Source organism: Otolemur garnettii, unplaced genomic scaffold, assembly GCF_000181295.1.
Source record: "Otolemur garnettii isolate 467f Iridium unplaced genomic scaffold, OtoGar3 scaffold00230, whole genome shotgun sequence".
Classification (NCBI taxonomy): Eukaryota; Metazoa; Chordata; class Mammalia; order Primates; family Galagidae; genus Otolemur; species Otolemur garnettii.
In genome coordinates, this window is record NW_003852625.1 from 1,173,308 (window position 1) to 1,200,572 (window position 27,265).

The 27,265-nt window shown below is 35.4% G+C and overlaps 1 protein-coding gene across 1 annotated transcript; it reads right to left on the reverse strand.

Annotated features, from left to right (window-relative positions):
• Positions 1 to 26,972, reverse strand: IL13RA2 (interleukin 13 receptor subunit alpha 2). Its single transcript, XM_003802054.2, has 10 exons — positions 26,911 to 26,972; positions 13,833 to 13,959; positions 10,930 to 11,081; positions 9,736 to 9,889; positions 9,093 to 9,213; positions 6,302 to 6,486; positions 5,100 to 5,245; positions 3,441 to 3,585; positions 821 to 936; positions 1 to 92 (listed from the first exon to the last, which is right to left on the reverse strand). Exons 2-10 carry the CDS (start codon positions 13,924 to 13,926, stop codon positions 42 to 44), a joined length of 1,164 nt encoding a protein of 387 aa, XP_003802102.1. The 5' UTR covers positions 13,927 to 13,959; positions 26,911 to 26,972; the 3' UTR covers positions 1 to 41.
• Positions 26,973 to 27,265: the final 293 nt, after the last annotated feature.

A 27,265-nucleotide genomic window follows, 5' to 3' on the forward strand; every position in this document is an offset into this window, starting at 1 on the left:
GTCATGTTAGACAATTATCCACATGAATGGAAACTGGTAAATCAGCATATTACGTCTTGGTGAAGAAAAACTTCCCTCCTCATATAAAAAACCTGAAATTTAGAAAGAGCTCTGTTATTGAAAAATCATCATTAACAACAAATTATTTTACTGAGCATTAATAACTCAGAAATAAGCAAAAAAAGCATTCAGCAAAGTGAAACATTTCATCCACGTTTGCATTTCTATCTTGAAAAGATATTATTAAGATTTTTTTCCCTCCTCATCACTTTCCCTTAAAGACCACCAACCCACAATGATCCCCATCTTCCGAAATTCTATAACATTTTTTTGTACAAGTCAACTAACAATCACCTAAAAGCATCACACAAGTTGTATTTTTTGTATGGATCCTCCCTCTCCCAGCTAGGGTGTGAGCTCTGAGGGCAGACACTATGTTTTATAACATGTATGTGATCTTATGCCTGTGGCATACTGTTCATATATTTCAATCTATGACCATTTTCCTTTCTTCCAATCCTGTTTTTCTCCTATAACTCATTCCTCACATTGTTCTTTAATCTAAAGGTAAGTATTTCATGTTCTGAAGTATTATTATTCTATTTTGACAAAATTAAATCTACCCTTAAATGTAGCCTTATAGAGTTAATTTTTAAAATTATTGTCTTTTTTGAAGACATCATTGAGATCCATACAGAATCAATTGTAGATCCACAGTGAGCAGGCAAAATTATATAATATAGACCCATCAGTTTTAAGTGCAGGATATTTTTTGTTATTTACTGTCTCAAAATAAAAATCATAATGTTATATAACTTACCATTTTTAACAGATTTTTTTGCTTATGCAGAAGCACACAAGTTACAAGCAAAACAAATAATGAGACAAAACCAAATGGTATCAAGAAAAATATCAAAGTTTCCTTCCACATGCCACCTAGGATTAAAAATTACAAGAAAAGCGTTAGAGGTTGATAACTATTTTTGAAAATGAATTATTTTATAGAATCCAATTAAATAGTGAGGAACTGAGTTAAACTTGACAACTCCTGCCATATTTGCCAGTGCATAGATACTACAGTTGTGTTTGAATACAGCATTCCTTACGGTGTGTACTTTTTATATAGAATAACTACTTTACCGAACTGTGTTATCTCTTAATTTCACTTAGAAAAATAACTCCCCACGCACAATTCTTACTTTCTAACATGATTTTGTTTAAAAATAAACAAATTTTTAAAAAATTAACAGTCATTAAAAAATTAACAAAGCAATTAAACAAATATGTACTGTGTATCTGTGAACTGTCAATAAGTTAAATGTTTATTTACAAGATGTTGTAGTGAGTACAAGCTGATCTTCAATAAAAATCCCTATGTGAGTAATGCAGTTTAGTCTTTTTAAAGTTGTTTCTGATTTTAAAGGCTGAAGGGAGGGATAAGGTTTTCGTTTTTTGTTTTGTTTTTAACTTTAGATATTAATTTTCATAGTTCAAGAAATTAGTAATCACCAGACAAACTTAAAAAGTAGACAAAGTTTGTCCTTCCCAAACTGATATCACCCACTTGTTTTGGAGTAATACAGACCATTTTGAATCTTAGCCCCAGACCTACAAACCTCACCCTATCCTACCTTTCTCTTTGTCCTATTCCCTTAGGTTGTTATTTTCTATAGAAAAGTACCAGTCATACTCATATGCTTAAATAAGATGTGTAAAGGATATAATCCAGAGAAATTACTATTAATAAAGGGTAGCCATAAAGTTGTGTGCAATTGCACACTATTGTAAATTGCACACAAACGTTATGGTCACCCTGTATAAGGTTTTTGGCATGCAAAACCAGTGGGAAGGCAGGAAGTGCTTTCTCTGAGGTTCCACGTGTTCTGAGGTTCTCTGTTGTATGCTATACAACAGTAGTAGTTCTATATATGTTTTACATCTTCAGATTTAATCTTGAAGAGGACATATTTTTATTTCTAAAAATGTTATTGTCCTATTTTTCTATAACTTGAAACAGCCAATAAGAAATGTCCTAAAGAATGAAGGCCACATATAACTCAAGAAATTCCAATTCTAATTCTAATTTATTCCTAATTGTCAAGTCATTAGATTCTACTAAGAGATATCCATCAGGGCAAAATAAATCTCAGTCATCACTGTTGCTGATAAGCTTGTATGAAACACATAAAAGGACATGTATTTTGAGGATGCAGCTAAAAACTCATCATATCTACTTCATGCAATGTATTGATTAATCACAAGATATAATTCAAGACATAATTTTACATAGACTCCTTATAGCAATGACAAAAATGTAGAAGTGGTGTTTTTTCTAATTCCACATATCTCTTCTACCCTACTTTTCCTATTTTTTTCTCCGTAACTTTTAGTGATTACATATTTAGCTTCATTTATTGCCTATCTCTACCAAACTTGGGAATAAAATACAAGCTCTGTGAGAGTAGAGATTTCTTTACTGCTATATCTCCAGTGCCTAAGAAGTGTCTGACACATAACAAGTACTTAATAAATATTTAATGAACGGAAAGGAACAATGATAGTGCTGTACTCAAGGGGAGATAATAGAGATTCCACTATAGTGGAACAACATGAAAGGAGATGACTTCGATAGAAATGCCAGTATCCATCCACATCTACATCTGTATATGTATTTATAGCTGCAATGCAGAATTGATGTCCTTCAATTTTGAACAATTATTATTAATTTCTACTTTTAAATCCAGTGTATTGTGAAGTATAATTATATTTTGTCTCACTCTCTAAGTTTTTTAGTTATATTGCCATGTAATTTAAATGTCTTTTATGAAAAGTCCCCCTAAGTCAGTGTTGCAAATGAATAGAATATGTATTTACTCATCATGACATCTTAATTAGAAAAATATTCCCCTAGTCATTGTACTAGACCAGGTGTCCTCAAACTACGGCCCGTGGGCCACGTGCAGCCCAGCAAGGACATTTATCTGGCCTGCCAGGTGTTTTTGCTGCCACTGCCTTAGCAGCCGACTTGTCCCGGGGCCGGCAGTCCAGCCCTCCAACAGTCTGACGGACAGTGAACTGGCCCCCTGTTTAAAAAGTTTGAGGATCCCTGTTAGACACTCCAGGCAAATGTATGTTGACTTATCTTTGTTTGAAGATTTCTCTCACCTTGAAAACTGAAAGCATAAGAAAATATTGACTAAGATAGGCTTCTGCCCTTCCCCCCAAAAGAACTAGCATATTCTCTTTATTGAGGGTCAGGAAGATCAGAATGCTGATAATAGAAATGTATGTTCAGTTAAAGTGCTCACTAACTTGTCTTTTCTGTTTATAGACTATATACATGAGCTTTTCCTTTTCATAATTATAGAATACACTGAAAGAAATTTAATTTTGCTAGCAAATACTTTCAGTTTTTTAGTTACTGTCCTTTTGGCTCATACCTGTCCAGCAATATTCATCACTCCATTCACTCCAAATTCCATCATCTGAGCAATACATATTCACTTTGCTTCTTACTAAAAAGCATAATTGTTTACTTCCATTTGTTGTTTTCATGACATACATTTCAGTGTCTGCTGTGGTACTCTGAAAGTAAGGAAAGAATAAGATGAAATTATTTGATTTAATTGTGACAGATTCCATACCTGTCACTTTCAAAGTGGATTTTGTTGCATAAAACACAGGAGACACTCTATAGTTGACCACCTCTCTACATTGAGGTGGTCAGTGTAAAGAGGTGGTCAGCTATGCACATATCAGTCCAGTAAGCCTAGTTCCTTGTGTACCCCACCTCAGTATGTTGACCAGTTTGTTATAGACCCTTGGGTGGTCAATGTACAGAGGGTCTAATGTATATATATCAAAAGACTAGAAAGGCCTAATTCTAGCAGTTACTATCTCTGTATGGTAGGGTTTTTTTTTTTTTTAAAGCATTTCTCTTCCTTTCATTACCTATATTTTAAATTTTTTCTATAGTGATAATGGATCATTTGTAGTAAAGGGCAGCATGTGTGAGAAGGCAAAATTCCTAGGTAGCCTTGTGTATAATGCCCAGTATTTGAACAAGTGTCAAATTTCCCAGATTCCATAAACTGGAACATGCTACATACACTCAGTTACCAAAAGACAGAGCCATCATATGAATGTTGTTTCTACAGAATCTATAGAGTTCATATACATAAAGCTTCCCCCCCTTATTCTTATCTTGATTAACCTCCATAACCTCCAGCACTGTGTAACAGTGCTAAGGGCTTGGCTCAAAACTAGCATTTGGGGGGGAAGAAAGATCACTGAAGCTATTACTTCAATTTTGCATTTCAAAGAACTGAAGAATTTTTCTCATTCAAAATTATAGCTTTTGTTGTAATTTATCTTGGGAATCAGCTTAAGGTAGGATAGACTTCAGTGGAGTGGGAGTCAGATTTGGGTTCTAGTTCTAGCAGTGTAATTTGATTGTAAGTCAGCTCAGCTCCCTGGGACCTATAAAGCAATTCAACAACCAGTTTTCTCATCTGTGTATTAAATGAATTAATTAGAATCAATGGCTCACCTACTTGTCACCATCATTCTCTAAATTGGAAATCAATGAAAAAATTAATGTGTAACAATATGAGGTTAAAGACATCATCATGTTGTTGGTTCTCAGGGGCAATTTGTCTTATAATCATTATCTACTTCTTCCCCATTTAGTCCTTCTTTCCCATACAAGCAATTCTCTTGTAACCCTGCTGCACTCTCGTTTTGACCTGAAGAAATGGTCTTTGTGTTTGTTTGGGTTCTTTTCTTTAATTTTGTTTTTACCTGAAGCCTCTTCACAATATTTTAGACCCTCAACAATTTAAATTTATTGATACAAAATTGGAAACAAGTGACTACACTATCACTAAGGTCCCATGTAAAATTCATATGATTGATTATACTTTCAGACTGCAAACATCTTTTCTTTTTTTTTCTTTTGGCTTTCTGGAAATTAAACTAAGATACATGTCATGTTCTATTCCTCATGTGGATGCAACTGATTTTGGTTCTCATGTTCACTATTTTAGTTATAAGACTATGTTTATGTTTATGACTTTTCCAAATAAATGCAAGTTTCATACCACCCAAGCAGTATCATCTTCTGAGAATGCAATTTCATAAATGAAACAGTTTTCTGGAATGGGTCCACTAGGCAAGCTCCATTTCAGGATAATTTCATATGAATTCTGCACAGTAAGACTAAGATAGTCTGGTGGCAAAGGTTTAACTGAAAAGTAAAAGGAAATAATTTGAGCATGAAGGTTGTTGAAGTTTAGCAGTAGCTCTTATCCAAAGCTGGAGGCACTTTTTTGAAACCAAGCAATAAGTTGTGAGTTCTATCTGAAATTGTGGCTCTAAATTGTGAGTTCTAAATGAACATGAGTTCAAATGAATTGTGAGTTATTACTTTTATTTTATAAAAACAATCCTGGATAACACTGCCTTTTATATATTTCACTTTATCCTTCATTTAATTTTTTATCTTCTATATTTTTTGTGGTTGTTTAATGAGAACGTTTCTTCATTGGTTTGAGAGTGCATGTAGTAAGAAAATGTTGGAGTCAGTCAGGTAGGGTCAACATGACACAGCTGGTCTGGTCAGTTTAGATCCTATGTGACCTTTATCTCATGTCTTCCACCCTTGTCATTCTGTAAATTCAGCTTTAACCTGAAGGTGTATATTTGAGTAGTTCAGGGCAATTGATTTAAGAAATTAACTTTTTGAATTAGAAGATTGCTATATGGGTCATTGGTTATGTCAATTATTGTTTATTATGGGACGTGGGTTATGGAGATTACTGTTGTTTAAGATAAGTGTTAATTACAGTTGTTTAAGATAAAGGTCAGTACAGTTCTTGCTTTTAACTTTTATGTATAAAACTGTGGTTTTATAACAGAACAGTCTTGGAGAGGCTATTCTCACTGTTCTCCAGAATTGCTGGCCTTCTGACAAAGTTTGGTAGACCCATCTACATCTCTACATATTGGCTGACAGTGACAGGCAGCTGGACCCTCTTCATCCGGTAACAGGTTCATATTACATGGGTTTACACATGCAGCTATAAAAGGCAAGTATAAGCTTGCTTCCCATAAGATGCATGACTTTCTTTCAGTAAATGAAAGTATATGCCATAGAACCACCTTTGTAACTTTTCTATTAATAAGAGCTTCCTCATAGATTCTGATAGCACCTATTTCCTTAGTTGTCTCTCTCATTCTCTCCCCCTCCAAGTGGTTATAAATGACCTAAAGTATTTGAAATTTTTTGGTTGATTCACATCACCTATATTTTGAAGCTGAATAATGAAATAACTGGATCTGATAGGCGTGGAGTCTGATGATCCATTAACACAGATATAAAAATTTGTGTAGTCTGATGACTCCAAATTGGGAAACCTGCATCCAATATTTTTTCCATCCTCCATGACATAATCGTCACACTGTAATGCATGATCCAAGCCCTCATACCTATAAAAAGAAGTATTGTGAGAATTATCATCTTTAACAATATCTTCTAGTATCATGGTGCTCCACTTTCAGTTATCTTAAGATACCATGTGAATTTAAAAATAATTTTATACATAGTAATGTGCAATATTTATTGAACACCTATGTATGCCAGAACTATAGTAAGTGATCAGAATACAACAGTATGAAAAGTAGACATAGTCCATGATTTCATGGGGCTTACAATCTGGTGGGAGTCTTCACAAAACCTCAAAGATAAGACAAAGATTATTACTCATGTACTTAGGTTATGTTGACTAAGCAACAGTCTTAGTGATTTATAATAAGATTCCTATTAAGAAAACCTGGAATTTTTAAGAATAATCCTGGATGATATCACGTTTTGTATATTTTGCTAGGGGAGTTGTTTTAAAAGAAAGCAGACTTAACAGCAGACATTAAAAATGAATGAAAATCCTCCGAGGATTCCAGACACATGAAGATATAAATCTCAGAAAAGCCAACTTGGGGGTGAGGGGCGGTGGCAAAAAGAAAGCGGGAATTGTTTGGCAAGTAAATGTTTAATTTTCCCTTTCTGCTAAACAAGAAATGTTATTATCTCATTTAACATTAATCTTGTTCCAGTAATAAAGCTAGTGGGAATTAGGGGAGATTTTCTTACGGATTTCCAAAGCAATATATGACTAGCTCATTTTCCTAAAGAAAAGCTTACAAGGCAAAATGTGACATTATCTGTAAAAACAGCCCAAATCCCTTTTGAAATGAGGCCAATACAGCAGCTGATGAGGGGCTGGTACAAGTATCTGGACTCCACTAAATTATCTTTATGCCAGGTATTTACTTTAGAAAGTTTGCAAAACTGTGGTCTCTTAGTTCACCTGATTAGAGTTTGAGAGACTTCATTGTAGGCTTGACTTTACACAGATTTCCTCTGTGCCAGCAGGGAAGCCTCATAACACCCTTATTTTCCAAACTCCAAAATGTTAATATTTATCCCTCCCCTGTATCACTAAGATGAGGATAAAGTTATATTACACAAGGACTACAATGTATAAGAAAATAGAGACTATCTTATCCATGCTTTTCTCCTTTTTATCTAGAACAGTACCTGACGTTTTAGATGGTCAATATTTGTTGAATTAATTACAAAATAACTTAGAAATTTACCTATCCAATTTCAAATGAGGAAATGGAAAAGGAAAACTTTACTTGCCCAAAGCCACCAAATTAAATGATGCCACAGCAGGGATTAGAACTCACTTTTTAGGATTATTAATAGTTTATACCTTATATGTTTATACCTTATATGTTATGATTTTCTTAAAAAGGATACCATGATGATCTGAGCATAAAACTCACCAGTACTAACACTTAGCCTTCTCTGGATTTGTCTTTTATTTAGTAAATGCATAAGTTCAGATACTTATCTGTTCATTTATCAGTGCTATCATTTGTTTCATTCATTTAATGAATATTTAGTGATAATCTACTACGGGCATAGCACTTTGGAAGTAGTCAACAGAAACACCAGAAAAAGTCCATGCCCTTGAGTCCCCTAAAAATTTGAAAGGAAATAAAGTACACACATAGAAACATTTAAATACGGCCTGACAATAAGTAATCAAGAGCTACGAAAAGTAATAGTTCAGAGAAAAACTGAGCAGAAGCTAACATAATCAGTAAAGGGTTAATGAAAATGAAGAACAAATGAGCCTTGAAGGAGGGATGAGAGGTGGGGAAAGAAAAAGAGAGCCAGAAGGCATGCCAGGGGGACAATGCACACAAAGACATAAAATAAAAGGTCACAAAGAGTGAGAAAGAACTGTAGAAATGGACCTAAATGGAGTGGAACATTCACACTGGTGGTATGCAGCTGGTAAGTGCAAAGGCATTAATATGGTGAAGCAATGAGTAACCAGAGGAAAGTTTTGAACAAGGGAATGACATATGAAAATGGCAGTGTAGGGGAAGATAAAGCTGGCTACAGTGTGCAGAATGAACAGAAAGGGGCAAGATTTGAAGGGCATAGATTGGAAGCTGAGGGACATTTATTTGGGAAACAATGGCAATGAGGGGAGCCTAAAGTAAAGATCTTACAGTAGAGATGGGAAGTGAAGAACAGATGTGTGACCTTACAAAAGAAGGTCAGAACAGGGTGATCATGTTACCCTGAAACAATTAAGGAATGGAGGAACTAGAAGAGTCAAGATGGCTCTAAATTTCAAAGACTCAGAGACAGTTAATAAAGGCAGAGAGTCAGAAAAATGATCCAGGTTAACAGATAACTGCTTTTCTTAAAGGAAGGAATATAAAATGAACCAAAACTTTTTAGGTTATAACTTCATCTATCTAAAGGATGCAAATTAATCCAATACAGAAATAATGACTGCATACCTTGTATCACCCATAGAATACTTTCCAGTCTCTCCAGCCTAAAACTAGTAAATCCCACTGAAAACCACAAATAATTGTAAACAATTATCACCATAAATACAACTCTGGCAAGTATAATGAATTTAATTTAGTAAAAATATAGTTACTCATACTTTGGATTAATTTTGGTAGATATTTTCTTAAAATGGAATTTCAATTATAGAAATACTTACCAGTAAAACAAGTTGTAATTAGCATCAAAATGTACATCCATGCCAGGTTTCCAAGAACAGAATAAATATTGCCAGTTGTGATACACACAATCCATATCCTGAATTTTAGTTTCAAGATTTCCTAAGGAAAAAAATCGAGTGTGAATACTTGAAAGGCATAGTGATGCATCATTTGTAAAATTATTATGCAATTTTATTAAATTTCCTATGGTCTTTCCATTTCATTTAGCAATTTACATAATCAGAAATATTTCAAAAGGAAGTTACTGGAAAACAGTTCACTATAAATGGAACATGCAGAATCAAAAATCTCTGCAGCTCACATTTACTGATAGTGATGTAACCATGTGCAAAAGTATTAAATTGATTACTTTAGGATGCTCTGAGAAGTAAAGCAAATACAAGTATTTACTAATGTGACCCCAAAACTGAGAACTATGTTAATATATCAAAATATAGATTTTTCCAAATATATTTGCTGATTTAAAGAATTGAAAAAGGCCAGTCACTGACTACTAAGGATTTGACTTTATGCCACTGTCACAGATCTCTTACACATGCAATCTGGTGCATAACAGTTAAAGGACTTATTCCAAATGGATTGTTCTGATGGTATTAAATATGAAAATAGCTTTGTTTTAACCTTGTGGTGATATCCAGTAAGTGGCTTCTGACCATGAACTTTGAATTTCTGATCCATTTGTGCATTGTCCTGGCAAAAGTGTGTGTATCTTTGCTTCAATGCCCTTGTTAAGATCAAACCCATCTTTGAAATACAGATTCTTAGTAATGATGGTCTGTTTAATAAAAAGATAAAACAAAGTCAAACTTAGAAATAGCCATATTATAGTGAGCCACATTAAGAAGATTAATAAGTCATTAATACCCTAATGAGTTCCCAACATCTAAGACACTCCATTGTGGTTATCTGACCACACACAGATGCATTTTTGGCAGTGTTCACCTCTGTACATTATATCTTTTGATGAGATCATTTGAATCTTAAACTTCTGCCAAACCAAAATTACAAACAGAAACTTCTGCAAAGGAAAAGAGGCCCTATGCAGGAACTTGTGCTATAATTACCAGGAATCAAATATAGAATTTTCGCATACCATATGCACATTACATGGCAAATTACTTGTCACTTTTCAAATATAAAACAAAACCTCCAGGGAATACATAAAATAAAATCCCAGAGGTGAAGAAACGTGGACAAATTGTGAGCTCCTAGAAGATGAAAAATCGTATATTATTTATTCTTATATTCCTGATACCTAGCAGAGTGCCTGTCACAAGCCCTCTGAAACTACCTCATTGAATTAGAGAAGTAACACAATGCCTTCTACAACAGAAGTCTCTGAATGAACCGACTTGCTGAGTATGAAAATAATTAATAATCCAATCAACTTTAATTGAGCATTTCCCGCAATACATATCAAGAACATCAAGAACAACACGACAACCTTCTTTGGTGGTTGGGGGCGGGGGGTGCAAAGATAAATAAAACTTAACTCCTACAGAGAAAAATCTCACAGTTTAGTAAGATATTTGAGACTTATATCTAGTCTATGCAAGTAACTACAAAATATGGTAAAATGTGTGAGTGCTCTTTAAGTCCATATTCCATAAGACTAAGTGAATTTATTCCTATACTTCCAATGATAATCTTAACACTGGATGATGTAGTAGGATGCACAGGAGATGGAAACATGCCACCCTGTTATGTCCTAATTAGAACTATTGAGATATGGGAATTGAAATGGACACTGAAGTCAGGAATCACAAGAAAATGTGTAATGATCACTCTGATATCACAAGTGCACGCTTTACTTACCTTCCATATTTTACTGTCAACATTTCGGTATTTTAATTCATATTCTACTGTGCATTCCTCAAACTCATTCATAAACAGTGGTGGTTGCCATTGCAAATAGAGATAACCCAAAAATCCAGGATCTACTATCTGAAAATCTTGGGGAGGATAAACTGAAATAAAATCAATAAAACACTTTTATTTTTTCCTGTAAATCATGACATTTGTTACTGAATCTAGATACTTCCAAACGTCTACCAATTGATGAGTGGATAAACAAATGTGGTACATCCATACAATGGAATATTATTCATCCATTAAAAAAAAAGTACTGAGACATGCAATAAAACAGATGAACCTTCAGAACATTATGCAAAATGAAAGAAGTTGAACACAAAAAGCTATGTATTGCCATGGTTGCATTTATATGAAATATCCATAATAAGAAAATCCATAGAAACAGAAAGTAGATTAGTGGTTGGTAGATGTTGGAGGGAGGGACAATGCAGTGTGACTCCTTAATGAATATGGAGATTCTTGCAGGGGTGATGAAAATATTCTGGAATTTGATAGTTGTGGTTGTTGCACAAGTTTGTGAATACACTAAAACTCTATGAATAGTACATTTTCATTGTTGTTGTTGTTGTCATTGTTTCTTTAGCTGGCCCTGGCTAGGTTTAAACCTTCCAGCCTCAGTGTATGTGGCCAGTGCCCTGCTCACTGAGCTATGGGTGCTGCCTGAATAGTACACTTTTAAAGAGTGAATTTTATGTACATTGCATCTCAATAAAGCCGTTTAAAAACCTAGATTATTGCTAAAAAGTTGTTCCTTCATCAAGAAATCACATATGCAAAATCTGACATCACCTCACTAGATACTAATTTTTCATAAAAACGAGAATTTTTTCTTTTTGAGACACAGTCTCACTTTGTCACCCTCGGTATAGTGCTGTGGCATCCTAGCTCACAGCAACCTCGAACTCTTGGGCTCAAGCAATTCTCTTACCTCAACTTCCCAAGTAGCTGGGACTACATGAACCACCACAACACTTGCTATTTTTAGAAATGACGTCTTGCTCTTACTCAGGCTGGTCTCAAACTCCTGAACTCAGGCAATCCACCTGCCTCAGCCCCTCAGAATGTTAGGATTACAGGCATGAGCCACCATGCCCAGACTAAAAACAAATTCAACATGATGTTATCCCTGTGGTCATATATACCAGAATTTAGTCTAGGATGAAAGCACTTTCTTACATAAATCTCTCTAATAGCAAGAACCAATCAATATTAATTGAGTACTTACTATAGGCATGTAATTTTGTGGCAAACACAAAAAAGGGATTAAAAAATAAAGTATGGCTACTATGACTGAGTGCCTTAAGAATTTGGAGAACAGAAAGATCTTGTTAATCTATTCTGGTCATTTGAATTTTCTCGTTAACTAAAATTCAAAGGTATTCCTGAGAGTACGGCAAACCAGGGCCAACCCTTTGAAAGGATTCAAGAAAAAGTGTCAGGGAGCTGAAAGACATCAGAAATCAGACTATATTATTATTTGGGAGGGGAAAGTAGGAGGTAATGGCTCTATCTGATCATTTAAAAAGCAGTAAAGACAAAGTTTATACACACACACATACACATGCATATTCAATAATTCTTTAAACTATGCTACCCGCAAATCTAGTATTGCTATAGTACCACTTTTATGTTCCCTTTTTGCTAATAATTTCCTCTCCTTTCTGTCACATTGTTCACTTGTAATACTTTCTAATACTTATTGAGGTGAGAAAAAGGATCCACAGGGTGGGGCCTGTAGCTCAGTGGATAGGGCACTGACCCCATATACCGAGGGTGGTGAGTTCAAACCCAGCCCCAGCCAAACTGCAACAAAAAAATAGCCGGGCATTGTGGTGGGCACCTATAGTCCCAGCTACTCGGGAGGCTGAGGCAAGAGAATCACTTAAGCCCAGGAGTTGGAGGTTGCTGTGAGCTGTGACACAGTGGCACTCTACCGAGGGCCATAAACTAAGACTCTGTCTCAAAAATGAAAGAAAAGAAAGAAAGAAAAAGGATCTGCAGAAAAGAAATTATGTCACACATTATGATTCAACCTAGGACCCCCACATACCTATAAAAAGGTCTCTACTGAGCATGAGATGCGAATCCTATTGCTTCAATTTTAAAGGTTAGAATCCTTGTCAAATATATTACTGTAATTGCCTTCTTCAATAAAAATTCATTAGACATTATAGAATATTTCTATAATTATTTTGAAATTTTACTTTGAATTTCTGTAGATTGTTATTTACATAATTGTCATAAAAGTTAAAGATAATAATTAAGGAAATGTTCCAGTTGATTGAGTCCAGACAATGAGGTTTCAGATATTTAAGCTATTTGTTAGAAAAGATTATACAAAAACACATGGACAGTGACTTTTTTTTCTTTTGAGACAGAGCCTCAAGCTGTCCCCCTGGGTAGAGTGCTATGGCTTCACTGCTCACAGCACCCTCCAACTCCTGGGCTCAAGCGAGTCTCCTGCCTCAGCCTCCCAAGTAACTGGGACCACAGGCACCCACTACAACGCCCGGCCATTTTTTGGTTGCAGCCATTATTGTTGTTTGGCGGGTCCGGGCTGGATTCGAACCCACCACCTTAGGTGTATGTGGCTGGCGCCCTAGCCGCCTGAGCCACAGGCGCCGAGCCTGGACAGTGACTTTTAATTTGGCTTTTATCCCACAAAATGTTTCTCCTTATCACTTACCTTATACATGAAGCTGATTAATAAGAATATGTCTGTTATACGTGAACTTACTGAAATATTTCCAGTAATAATTCTCCTACTAGTTATGCCCTTCCAGAAGGTAGATTGAGAAGGAAGTTAATTTCCCCAATTTTAAAACTATGCCATTAAATTCATTTACCTTTGATTTCAAATTCTGAAGACAAAGTATTGCCAAATGCTGTCCATGTAAGAATGATACATAGGCATCTAATGTCCAAACAAAACAAAGCCATCTCTCCAATATTTAATACCTTGATATCTCTTATCTATGAAGGAAAAATATAACATTTAACTTCATCTTACACCAAATAATCAAAATAAATGCAATTTTAAAGACTTTAGGAGGTACTTGTGTATTTTCTACCAAGAATTGGGAAAACTGTGACCCCTTGGACCATAGAAACAGAATTTGTCAAGTTAGGAACCAATATAACTGGGAAAAAAAGATTCTAGTCTCATTCTTCTTACAAATGTCAAAACAAAGGAAAACAAAAACCTTTTAAGTCCCAACCCCACCTCTACTCCCTACACACACACTTATATACTTGCTGTGACCAGGCTGCAGTAACTTAAGTACTGAAGACCCACCAGAGTGTTCTTATAAATGGATAGGGGAGTTATGACATCATTAGTCTCCATAGCAATACTGTCCCCCAGCAACAACAAAAAAAAAAAAAACACTGACAAATACTCTTTGCTGAGACAAAAAAAAAGTATTTGAAAGTTATTTGACTACTGAAAAAGCTCAGAACCTACCCCAAAGCCTCAGATAGCTCAAAATTTTGTTCCATTTCTTGATAAATATTAAATCATCATCTTCTACTCTCATACCTGTCCCACTTTTTCCTGTGTTTCCTGTATTAGTAAACAGCATCATCCTCTCAATTGCACAAGCCAGAGACCCGGGAGTGTTCCTTAACTCCTCCCTCCCCATTTTAATCTCTCCATTAACACTGCCACTTCCTAAATTGAGATTTTTTTTATCATCAGATATCTCCTTATTCAGTCTTTCTTGCCTCTGATCTATTTTCCACATCACAGGTAGAAAGAGTGATCTTTCTAAGGGTTAAATCTAAACTTCTTACCTCTTTCTTAAAACTGTAACATTTCACTCCCAACAGAATATAATTTGATCATTTTTTTATTCTTGGGCAATATTGGTTTTATGATCAAAATTTAAAGGATTCATGCCTTCACATACCTACTCAGTCAAAAGTATTTTACTTTTAAAGAAAAATCACTATTCCCAGTTCCACATACTTCTCTTCAAATCTGTATTCTGGCACCAACAATTTCCCGGAAAGTTAAGGGTTAAAGGTCACTTATCACAACATTCAAGAACTGCCTTTCTTTTCTTCTGCATAGCTTAATTCCCCAGGACAGATCCCTCCCCACCCCACCCTCTTCATCCTACCTGATCCACTGTAATGTTCTCTTCATTGGTAAGCTTCAGTTATTACATAATAGACTCTTAAAATGAAAATGTTAGAGCCAGAATTTATATTAGAGATAATCTAGTCAAATTCTCCTTTATATATTAGTAAGTGAAACTCAGACTTGCCCAAGATTACACAGCAAGTTAGTAACAGAACTGGAAGTACAGCAGAGATCTCATGCTTCCCAGCCCTATGTAGTTCCCTCCTATTATTCTGGGTCCCACACACTTGACCCAGGATTATGAAAGCTTTTCCTCTGGGACCCAAGTGTTTAAGTCTTTCTTCAATTAGCTAATCAGGCTGAATCAGTACCATTCTATTTTTTAAATTCTATGCCTCATTTTTATTATTTTTCATAAAAGGATGCCATTTCTCTTAATAAGGTCCAGTACATCTCTTTCTCAATTCCTCCCTCTTTACTCACCATCCCACGGCTACCTATTAACACATCTGTAAGTACTAGGTAGGTTTAGTTACCAGAAGATTACAGATTTTCCATAGAGCTACTTTTATAGATTAAGACAAAGGCACTGGTTACTTTTGGGCTCAAGGCAATAGATCTGACAAACAGAAATTCCTCCAATTTACCTGTAAAGACTAAAGAAATTAGGTTTTCCTTAAACAGTCTCAGGTAGATTCTAACAAAGTTCTGTCTCCCTTAAAATTTCATAGGCCTGTATTATGTACAGAATAAAAGCTAAGTAAAGAACAAAAAGTAATTTACTTCTATTTCATTTATTGGGTACTGAAACCTGACACAGACTATCAAATGCGTTTTGCAAATTAGCCCAACTCAACATATCTAAGCATAGGTAGGAAACAGGAACCTGGCTTCCAGAGTCACTTATGGATAAACCCACAAAAGGAATTCCTGAATTATACCTAGGGTCTAGCTTAGACTTTCTTACCCAAATGAACATGAAGACAATTCTTTCCTCTGCTTTTGGGTTATAGGATTATCACTAGTGCAAAGAAGGGCTTTATATAGTATATGGTTACCGGGAACATCTGAGTTTTTCACAAGGAGGTAGGGAACCTGAAGACAAAGGGAAGTCCAGAGAAGGAAATGCAGACATACTAGAATTGAAAAACTTTCTGGTATACTCCACACCCCAGACCACAGCCAACTGCTCATCTGGTCTTAGATCTTATTTAAAAATCAAGGAAATAACAGCCAACAAGGAAGGTAAGTTGTCCAAGCTAATACAACTTATTGGTGCTACAGCTAGGTTTAAAAACCAGGTTTTTTTGAACCCTTTCCACTAACTAGCAAACAAATTTTCTGGTCATATGAAGTCTTTCCTGCACCTCCTTCCCCTCAACTTTCCTCAGCCCATTGTCACTACGCAAACCGTCAACCCATCACAAAGTTTTATCCTCATGACATTTCTGACAGTTATAATTCAAAAAACACCGAGTGCCTTTTTTTTGCCATATTCCAGCTAAATTTTGCATAAGGTACAAGGCGCAAGCAGTAACATTCATAATAATAATCTGTAATAATAATAATACCTTCTACCATTTATTCAGCATTCACAGCATCAAAGACCCAGCCCTGTGCTAAGAGCTTTATATGTATTATCTCATACAATCTTCACAGTCACCCTTGGGTGTATATACTACTTTTAGTCTTATTTTATTTTTTTAAATATTTTCAAATTTAATTTAATTTAATTAACACATAATAATTTCACATATTTATGGGGTACAGTGTGATAGTTTGATACATGGATACATTGTGCAATAATTAAATCTGGGTAATTAGCTTATCTATCACCTCAGACATTTTTCAGTTCTTTGTGGTAAAAATATTCAAATTCCTCTCTTCTAGCTTTTTTGAAATAGACATTAACTGTAGTCACCCTATTGTGTTAAAAGCACACCAAAACTTATTCTTCCTATTTAACTGTAACTTTGTAACAGTTTGACTAATCTCTCCTCATCTTTCCTCCCTTGTACCCTCCCCAGCCTCTGGTAACCTCTATTCTACTCTCTACTTCCATGAGATCAACTTTTCAAAGACCAGAAGCTGAGACAGAGAAGTAAAACAATTTCCCTCAAGTTTGAATCTAGACAATCTAGTACTAGAGTTCCCATGGTAGTTCCTACAGGAGGCATTATGGATGCCTAATATCAACATGAGGGTCAGTGTCCTGTTTCTATCCCCTCAATTTCACATAACACTCTTGCTGATTCTCCTACTGAGAATTCTCCTACTGAGAATTCTCCTACTGCTGATTCTCCTACTGAGAATCTTCTCTGGAATGCCAAATGTAAAGCAGTTTCCTCTTTCCAGCCTCACTTTTTCCCCTTTAAATACCCTCAGTCTAAGAGTTGGCTTTAATCCTTGCATTACTGGAGAATTTCCAGGTGCTTACCAAATATATGGTTTCTCAAGAAATGGATTACCATAGACAGTTATCGCAAGCCTTCTTTTTCTCTCCTCTCCACTTTAGAAACATGAATTAGAATCGCTAATACTTTCCTTTCTGTCTGATAATCAAGCACACCAAAAAAATGAAATAGGTGTTCCTGAAACAGCCAAAGGGCCAGGACATAGATAGATTCTACAAGTCATAAGATGGGCGAGGTTATGGGTGGGGCCCAAAGCCATCTAAAGTAAATTTAGAATTAGAGCAAGGTGTGGCAAAAGCTGACAGGACTAATTAGTTATTCTTTGGATAAAGGAACAGATATATAGGAGTCTGTTACAATAAAGGCTCAATGGGATAAGTACCAATCTGGGTTTCTCTTCTTCCTCAACCACTGTGTTTAGAGGCAAGCTTTGTCTGAATTTGCACCTAGAAAATGGAGGTAATGATCATTTGCCTCTACTAATTCAACAAAACAGACCTGTCCATGGTTGATAACTAGGCATTTATTAATCTAAAATTTCCATCACCTTTGTTGATCTATCATGCTGCTTTTGTTGGTCTTTGTCACAATGACAATATTTTCTTTTATTTGCTTAGCTTTTTATAATTTACAAAAATCTGCTGAATTTTAAAAATAAACCTCTATGTGGATAAGATTGGCATTGTATATTTACAAACAGTGAAACTGGGGCTTAGAGAGGTGATTTGACTAGCACAAGGTCCCATAGCTGATACAACCCACACAGGAAAAAAAAAAAAAGGAAAAAGAAACAAGAGGTGGAAATACATTGTAAGGCTTACAACGCATAATGTGGTTGTTGGAAACATTCCTTTTCTATGTTGCAATTGAAAAAAAAAAAAAAGGATTTTTCCCAAGTAGATGAAATGGCTATAGGTTTTTTGTTTCATGTATTGATTATAAAGGCATTGGCTAATTGGCTAAGACAAATAATTATTTATTAGAAAATATAAATGGAATTTTGCAATGTCACTAAAGTGGCATCTAAAAAAAAACTCCTAGAAACTTATGCACATGTAATATCTGTTGCCTTTAGATTAAAGAAAAGTTTAAAAATTTGAGACTTTCCATTCACATTGTTTAAAATATTGAAAATATCATCCATTAGAATAGAGTATAAATGTCTTAACACAATAACTAAGTAAACAAGATGAGGTCCATATTAACCAGTGTGATGTAAGCATTCCTAATTCTATATGAAATCAGCACATTGTACCCCATAAATGCATTAATGTATACGTGATCTATGTGTTTATGATTTAATAAAAAATACATATCTTTAAAAAAATAAATAAATAAAAATATCAGCCAAAGCATTTAGAATAGGGCTTGGGAGAAAGAAAATGGGAAAATAGAGAAGTAGAACCTGAGTAGAGAAAAATAGAAAAGTAGACTTAAATGTTGTTTACAAATGAAATGACAAATTGATATGGTCTTAACATGAGAAGGCATGACTAGGAGACCTAGGCTGTAAGAACTGGTAACCTTGGAAAATAATAATAAGGACTATAGTTTATTTAGTCCTTACTAGGCATCAAACTCTGTGCTAAATTCTAGACATGGATTAGAGCATTTAAGTCTTATAAACACTGATGGCTACCATTATTATCATCCCAGTATTACCAATGAGTCATTTGAGGTTTAGAAAAGTTAAGTAAGTTTCTCAAGGTCATACAATTTAAACAATAAAAGATGCTTAAAATTGAGTCTAAAGACCATGTTCCTTTTAATATATTATACTATCTTTCAACTAATCTCACTGTGTAAAGCTCAATTTCCTCTCAAACAAGTTATCCCCTGGGTATCATTCTCAATTTCAATGATTAATATGGCATATTTCTATTTGGGATTTCAGGATATGACTCAAGAGCAGTGGCTTCCTGGATAACTAATCTTATTTCAAGGAGACCATCCAACATGTATAAATGTGTACTCATGTCTTCTGGAGTATGGTCATGACTCAGCATTGTAGTCAAAACCTCTGCAACCTGCCAGGTTTTGAGGCCTTACAACATGTAGAGAGTAAAATATGGCCCAAGAATATAATCAGCCTATGATCTGGTGGTGAGTCAAATCTAATCTGGATTATAGCTAGCAAAACCATGTCCCCAGCAGACTAGTTTACAAAGGATGCCGAGGATGTCTATGTGTATTTTTAAACACAAATAGGCTTTGAATCAGACAGATGCACCATGTTCACCACTAGTCAAGCGGTGTAAGTCATTTCCTACAAAAATACACAGAAAACTTAGGCACACACTGAATGATGAAAATCATTGTATGCAAATTAAATACAGGAAAGATTTCTTTTTAATAAATATCATGTTAAAATACAGTTTTATATAACATGATTATATTTGCATCCCTACTATGATTACATACTAACATTGTTTATTACTATTTACAAAATATATTCAATAAATCTATAAATCTTGTAAAAACATAGGCAGTCATCCCATTCCACAATCATTTTTTAGATGGTTTCCTATGTGACATCTTGAGTTCATCCAGCTAATAAGTTTCTCAAATCACTATCAAAGCTAAAGAACTTAGTTTTGAGCTGCCCTAGTCACCTCCAGATTTATAGTGTTAATTCATGAAATACACTTTACACATCTCAGAATTTATCCGTAATCTGGGCACTTCAGAGATGTATTAATTTATAATCACATCAAACTACCAACAGGCCTTTAAAAAATAACCCATTAAAAAAAAGTTGTTATAACCCTTCAAAAATTCTCCTGGGTTAACAATTAGGAAATATTTCTTAAAATGGGTCAAATTGTTCTTATTAAATATCCCTTAGATTCAATTCAAATGAAGTCACATCTGAAAAGCAATGCACTATCTTGAAAAGTACCACTCCTCTGGAACTAACAAAACAATTTCTTGTTCAATGCTCTTCTCTGTACTGCCAGATGCTCCCAAGTACTTGTTTGTGAACAGACAGTGTGTACCTAAAAGATTAGCATCATGAAATCATTTCAGAGGTGAGTAATAGGGTGTACCCTACACTCTCAATACTCAGTAAAAATAGTATACAAAATACACAATAGTAAGTTTTATATTCCTTCAAAGTTACTGTATCAGTATGCTCTTTCATGGACATAGGGCATAGACTGTAAACAAATAGAAACGTGGTGTTATATTTTATATAATGCCATCAGATACAAAAGAGAATATTGACAAAAATAAATATTTCTATCATGTATTTACTGTTCAAAAGAGTATTTGGGGAAGCCTACTACATGACAGGCTCTGTTATAGGTCCTGAGAGTACAATGATGAACAAGGCAAAGTACTTATCCTCACTTATGGTGTGGGAGACAGACAACAAATATATCAGGTAATTATAAACTGTATAAAGAAAAATAAAACATGATAACATGAAAGAGAATGATGGGGGTCCATTTTAGATAGGGTGATCAGGGAATGTCACTCTAGGAAAGTGATATTAAGGTTCCCATCGAACAAATTTCAATGACCCCTATATAATCCTTTCCCTTAACTAACTTGGTTTTTTTATTTTTTAGTTGTTTAGTTTTATTGAAAAAATACTTGATTTTTGTAGTTTTTTTTTCCACAAATGGTAGGTTTTTCTGCAAGACAAAGGAGCTGAGATTCTGCAACCCCCTGGGCAGACTTTCTGACCCCAACGATTCACTATCCCCCACAATTTGCCCCCAAAGCACATAGCCCCCTATGAGATACACCACAACCTGCCCCAAGGCACATGGCTCCTTCTTTAAAAGCCTATAACCTCTGATAGTTGGATAGATGGATTTGAGGCACCTTCTCTTGTTCTCCCAACAAGATGTCTATCATATTAAAAATTCTTTTCTTCCTTAGCATTTCTCATTGTTTCAATAATTGGTTCTTTGTGCAATGAGCAACTGAACCTAGACCAAAATCCCAGGGAAGTTCGATCACACCACCATTTAGTAAAGAGGATAGTCTTCCAAACACAAAAGTATGTGGCAGCATTATTTTGAGAGAATCATTTGTGTTTTCCTATAAAATTTTTCTCTATTCTCTCCCATTTCTAAAAGATAGCCAGGCCATTTTATTCTTCCTTACCCAAAGGGATTCCTCCTCTTCTGTTCCTAGGACTAAAAGAAGAACTTGTCCACACACATTTACCTTCTTGGCTTTTATTTCCCCAAAACCGAAGCTCATGGGAGACATCATGCTTGGGAATGCCAATCAGGGTCTCAAGAGAACAGATATAATTACTTCCTTTTAGGGTATTGAGGGGAGAGTAAGGGATACACACATTAGACAAAAATAAGTCAAGGGTTTGATAGAGGTTAGCAGTGGCAAGGAAAATAGGGAACAGCCTAACAATTGATGGCAGCAGCCTCAAAAAGAAGCAAAAGCTCAGGAAAATTTCAGTGAGTGTGCTGGGCCTGAAACACAGGGACTCAATCTTAGCAATGATCCAGTCCCTCAAGCACAGTATCGGGGCGGCAGCAACAAACATGAAAGAACTATTCCAGTTTGAGGCAGAATGGTATATCAGAGAGTGTATTGGAGAGTTAACAGAAGTAATTATCAATGACCACAAAGACCTCCTCAGTACAGGGGGTCCCTGACTTATAGTAATTCAACTTACTAATTTTTGAACTTTAAGATGGTGCAAAACCATCACAATTCTGAAGTGCATTGAATTTTGATCTCTTCCTGGGCTAGCAAATATGCAGTACATGAGATATTCAACACTCTATTATAAAATAAGTTTTGTGTTAGATGATTTTGCTCAACTAGAGACTAATGTAAGATTACTTAGCACATTTAAAGCAGGTGATGCTACGCTGTGATGGTCAGTAGGTTAGGTGTATTAAATGCATTTTCGACTTATAATATTTTCAACTTACAATGGGTTTTTTGGATGTAACTCCATCATAAATTGGGAAGCATTTGCATTTTGGTGTTGCCTAAGGCCTCAAAATATTTGTATAACCCATCAGGAAACTCAAGTATTGACTAAAACTGCATATCTTATTTTCCTGGCAGAATATTGAATATGGCATAGCTTAAAGACATTTTTAAATGGGAAATTTCTCACAAACCAATCTTTAGATTAGATTTATACTAACATCAGTTATAATAAAACATGGTAGATTCCAGGAAAGAGGCAAGCACACTTAGAAGGACAAAGCAAGGTACTCAAGCTGGTCTAGGGAGCAGTGGTCAAGTAAGATTCCTCAAAGGAAGTAGTACCTGAGCTTTCTTATAGATAAGAAGAATAAACAAGTGGTTTGTTCTAGCTAGATGTACATAGAAATACTTTCTCATCTATGTTAAAAGACTTTGGGCTTAATCCTGAGAGGTATAAGCTGGTACTGAAGGATTTTTCAACCCGAGGTTTGTGTCAAACAGTTCAGTTTAACACATATAAACTTTAGGAATGTGGTTTTGGCCACCCTTAGGAAAACAGATCAGGGGGTTGGACAAGAAAAGAGACAATAGCAAAAAATTAGGAGACTTTTACAATAGTTAAGGATAAAGATGATGACAACCCATACTGTGATAATAATGATGTGCTAAAAAAAGATCAAATACATAGCATAAGTAAGAAGGTAAAATAGACATGCCTTGATGACCAGTTGAAAACTGGAGAGATTATAGAAACATTTGGGTAGTTGAATTCACAGGTAGCATTTGCAATTGAATAGCTCACAAATGAGGTTAAACAGTGACAAGAAAAGTAGAAGGAAGGCCAGGAAACAATGGTATCAGGGAAAGTAATGAAGCAGATTTCAAAGTGAACACATTCAAAGACAAAGTGTGTCACACGCTGTAAAAACCTGGTGTGGGGGGCAAGGGAGATAGTAGAACAAGAATTGAGATGTGTCCATTGCATTTGGGAATAAGAAGTATTAATAATTGGTAACCTTGGTAAGGGCAGTTGTGTGGAGCACCTTTTATTGAAGATTGTATAAGTCATACAGGGCTTGGTTGTACAGGGAAAGGTAAAAACACCATCGCTCTTTTTTTAATGCACTTTTGCTGAGAAAAGAACTCAAAGAGAGGAGGATAACAATACAGAGGAGAAAGAGGTAATTACAAAAAGGGATCCCTGAGAAATCAAGAGGACAGCATGAGCTCGAAATCATGGATGGAGAGATTAAACTTGCACTGACGGATGGCTCCTTTTTCCTCTGAGGACAAAAGTACGGGTGAAAATGCAAATCAATGTGTGTGCAAAATAAAGGAAGGTGGGTGGATGAGGTTCAGGAAGAAGTGATAGTTCTTATTTTCTATGTGAAAAAGGAGGCAAGCCCACCTCCTGAGAATAAATGCATAGTAGCTGAGGAGGATGCTTAGAAAGAGAGGAGAAAGTTTGTAATAACCACCAAAGAGACTTATAAAAGAGCTAAGGGAAATCCAGAAGAATCTGAGTAAGGACTCGTTCAAGGATTACCTGGTTAGCACTGCTCATTCTTCAGATCCCAGCTCAAAGAAAGTGAGGTGAGGCCCCATTACACGCTTTCAAGGCACTGACTACCTTTCCTCTAGACTTATCAAAGTTTAATCTTCTATGACTTTGTGAGATTATCTGATTATTTTCTGCTTCAGTACAGACTTATAATCAAGTAGATGAGCTCAGGGATCATATTTATTTTGCCTACTATTATATATTTTTTTTGAGACAGAGTTTTACTTTGTTGCCCTTGGTAGAGTGCTGTTCTGTCATAGCTCACAGCAACCTCACACTCTTAGGCTCAAGCAAATCTTCTTGCCTCAACCTCCTGAGTAGTTTGGACTACCAGCCCCCACCACATGCCTGACTACTTTTAGAGATGAGAGTCTCCTTCTTGCTCAGACTGGTCTCTAACTCCTAGCCTCCCAGAGTGCTAGTGTTACAGGCATGAACCACTATACCTAGCCCACTATTATATTATTTAACCCTTAGTTTTCCATTTCTAAAATGTGAAGAACATTAGTCCCTCTTTATATGATGAAGACACAGATGTAGTTATGTTAATACCAAACTAGAATTAAAGCTAGAAGAAAGCTTGAACTTTGTTTATTGCTGTATCCCCAGTGCCTAGCACAGTCCATGATACATAGCAGAAGCTCAATAAATTTTTGCCTGAATGAATGAAACAAATATGACAGAACACCACATCTTCCATTCCAGTGCTCTTGCCATTGTACCATAACTACCCATAGTATATGTTCAATACATTATGATTATTATACTAAGGGCCTACATATATACTTTATTATCTGTTTTATTCAAGAGGAAAGAGAAGCTCTGGGAGATTAAGTATCACATGCAAATAAAAATAGCTAATAAGTGGTAGAATGAGAAATCAATCCCAGATCTGCCTTTCCCTAAAATCTAAGTAAGCTCTTTCTCCTATTCTACATTGCCTGCTAAGGTATCAGGTAATAAAAGATTTCATACATGAATCCTCCTAAGGTTGTGTGCATTTGAAAGTCCCCCATCACCCTCCCCACTGGCAAAGAAAAACAAAATGAACCAATAAACAAACAAAAAAATGAGTCAACATCCCAAGTAATGATTTTAGTGGTAAAATCTCAGGTAAAGTGACTATGATAGTCTAGGGAAGATAGCATTTTTAGGCAGGCACCTGTCAACTGCCTCCCACATCACACCCTGTACCAACCTATTCTATGTGGCCCTGTACATTATCCAGCTTGTCAGCATATGTCTTGATCCCATGGACAGATTGGAAGACATGATTCCAAAGACCTTATCTTCTCAGTTTTATCTCAGAGTGAACACAAAAGCAGCATGAAATAATGAAAAGAGCCATATAGATCTGGGCAAGATAATTCAGTGCTCTGTATTTCAATTTTCTTGTCTATAAAATGAAGGCAATATTACTTGCCTCCATAATGCTTAGAAAATGATTAAGTGGGACAGTGCATATAAAACATCTGTGACACAGTGAACATAGTAACTCAATGTTAGCTGCCTTCAGCTTCTCTGATATCTAGGAGCCACCTCCCATCAATTCCTCGATGATATTGAAAAATACATCAAAAGGAAAATGCAACCCCTCCCACCCTCACTTCTCCAAGTTGTAGCAAAATGCAGGCGATCAATTTCTCTGATTAAAAAAAAAAAAAGCCCTGAAAGGAGCTTTTAATTTACAGATAGAATTTTAGCATTGAAAAAATAAAACACAATCTAACAAATAATCTGCCACTCCCTTTGTTTTATTCTACCGTTTAAATAATTATTTCTAACAGTTTTATTGCCTTTTGTATTATTACCCAGTCAGGACATCTGGTGATTTCACAGGTGAAAGAACTAAGATAGGAACAGGATGTCCATCCCAAGATCACACAGTGATACAGAAGTGATTTAGAACTGGAAACCAGAAGGCTTGTTCCTTAGTTTAATACTCGCCTCACTTAAAGCAATAATAATAGTTATAATAACAAATCTATGCAATTTACTTGAGCCTTGAATTCTCTAAAACATTCTATAGTTTAATAAAATTTTAATCAAAAATAGCTGATAAAGCCAGGCCCAGTAGGTAGGCCTGTAGTCCCATGTACTCAGGATGCTGAGGCAGGAGTATCACTTGAGCCCCAGAGTTGGAGCCCAGCCTGGGCAATATAGCAAGACCCCATCTCTAAAAATATAATAATAAATAGCTGCTAAGTCCTTGGTACTCAGGTCCTGGTTTTATGCACCTTCTTATATACTAAAAGAAGAAAATTTGGAAGCATTGAAAATAAGTACAGTTTATGAAAGTGATGGTCATATTTAAGTGTTAACACAATTAACACTTAACTGTGGATTCTTTCAGAGAAAAATAAGCATTAAAGATATAAGATGCTAGTGTATTTCAGAGGAAAAGCAGTGAAGATTACATTTCAATTTGAATACTCCAACCATATATGTAGACATAATATATGAATAGATGAAGTCACACATAGAAAGGAAATGCATATACTCTAAATTAAATCAAAATATCATATAAAGATAAGTGAAATCATTCATTTTAGAGGCACACTGCTATTTTCTTTGAACTTAAGAGAGAAAAGTTCCTGCAAAGTGGAGGATTCTCATTTACAGAAAAAAATCATGTAGGAAACATCTTCACTCTAAAAAACAACTCCCCTTACCATCTCCAAAGGACCAGGTTTACTTAAGAGAGGTATAATTTGTACAGAAAATAAAGGTTAATAAGAAAACAATGAAGACCAAAACAATAATGCTATCCATGCTGATGCTCCAACACTTATTAGCTTTATGAGAAAAAAATGCAGTGTTTCCCCAAACTATTTTCCACAGAAATATTCATGAGCCCATTAAGAAAAGGTGGATAAAGTGAAACAATTATTCAAAACAAGTTACCTCTCGTTCTCAAACTTCCTCCCTAAATTAAATTCCAAACTTACTCTGTGAATAGTGTATCCAGTTGGAATAAAATTCTTCTGCAGTACCACTGATGTCTGCCTCAATGAACAGCTTCTCAGCAGAAGGGATTTTAAATGACCTTAAAACTCAAGCCTTTCTTTTGTGGAGGAGGAGCTCTGCTTTATCCAGGAAAAGTACTGTCATGAGAAAAATGTGTATTCAAAGCAGGTCAGCATTCAAGGTTACATTTGTCAAAAGATTCAGAGGAAATGAAGAAGTTCATCTGAGTAATTTTCTTTCCCTTTTAATTATTTCCTCATATGGCATCTTAGTGTTCCAAAGTTATTTTATTGTGTGACTCATCACATTGAGAAAAGGTAAATATGTGATTGCCAG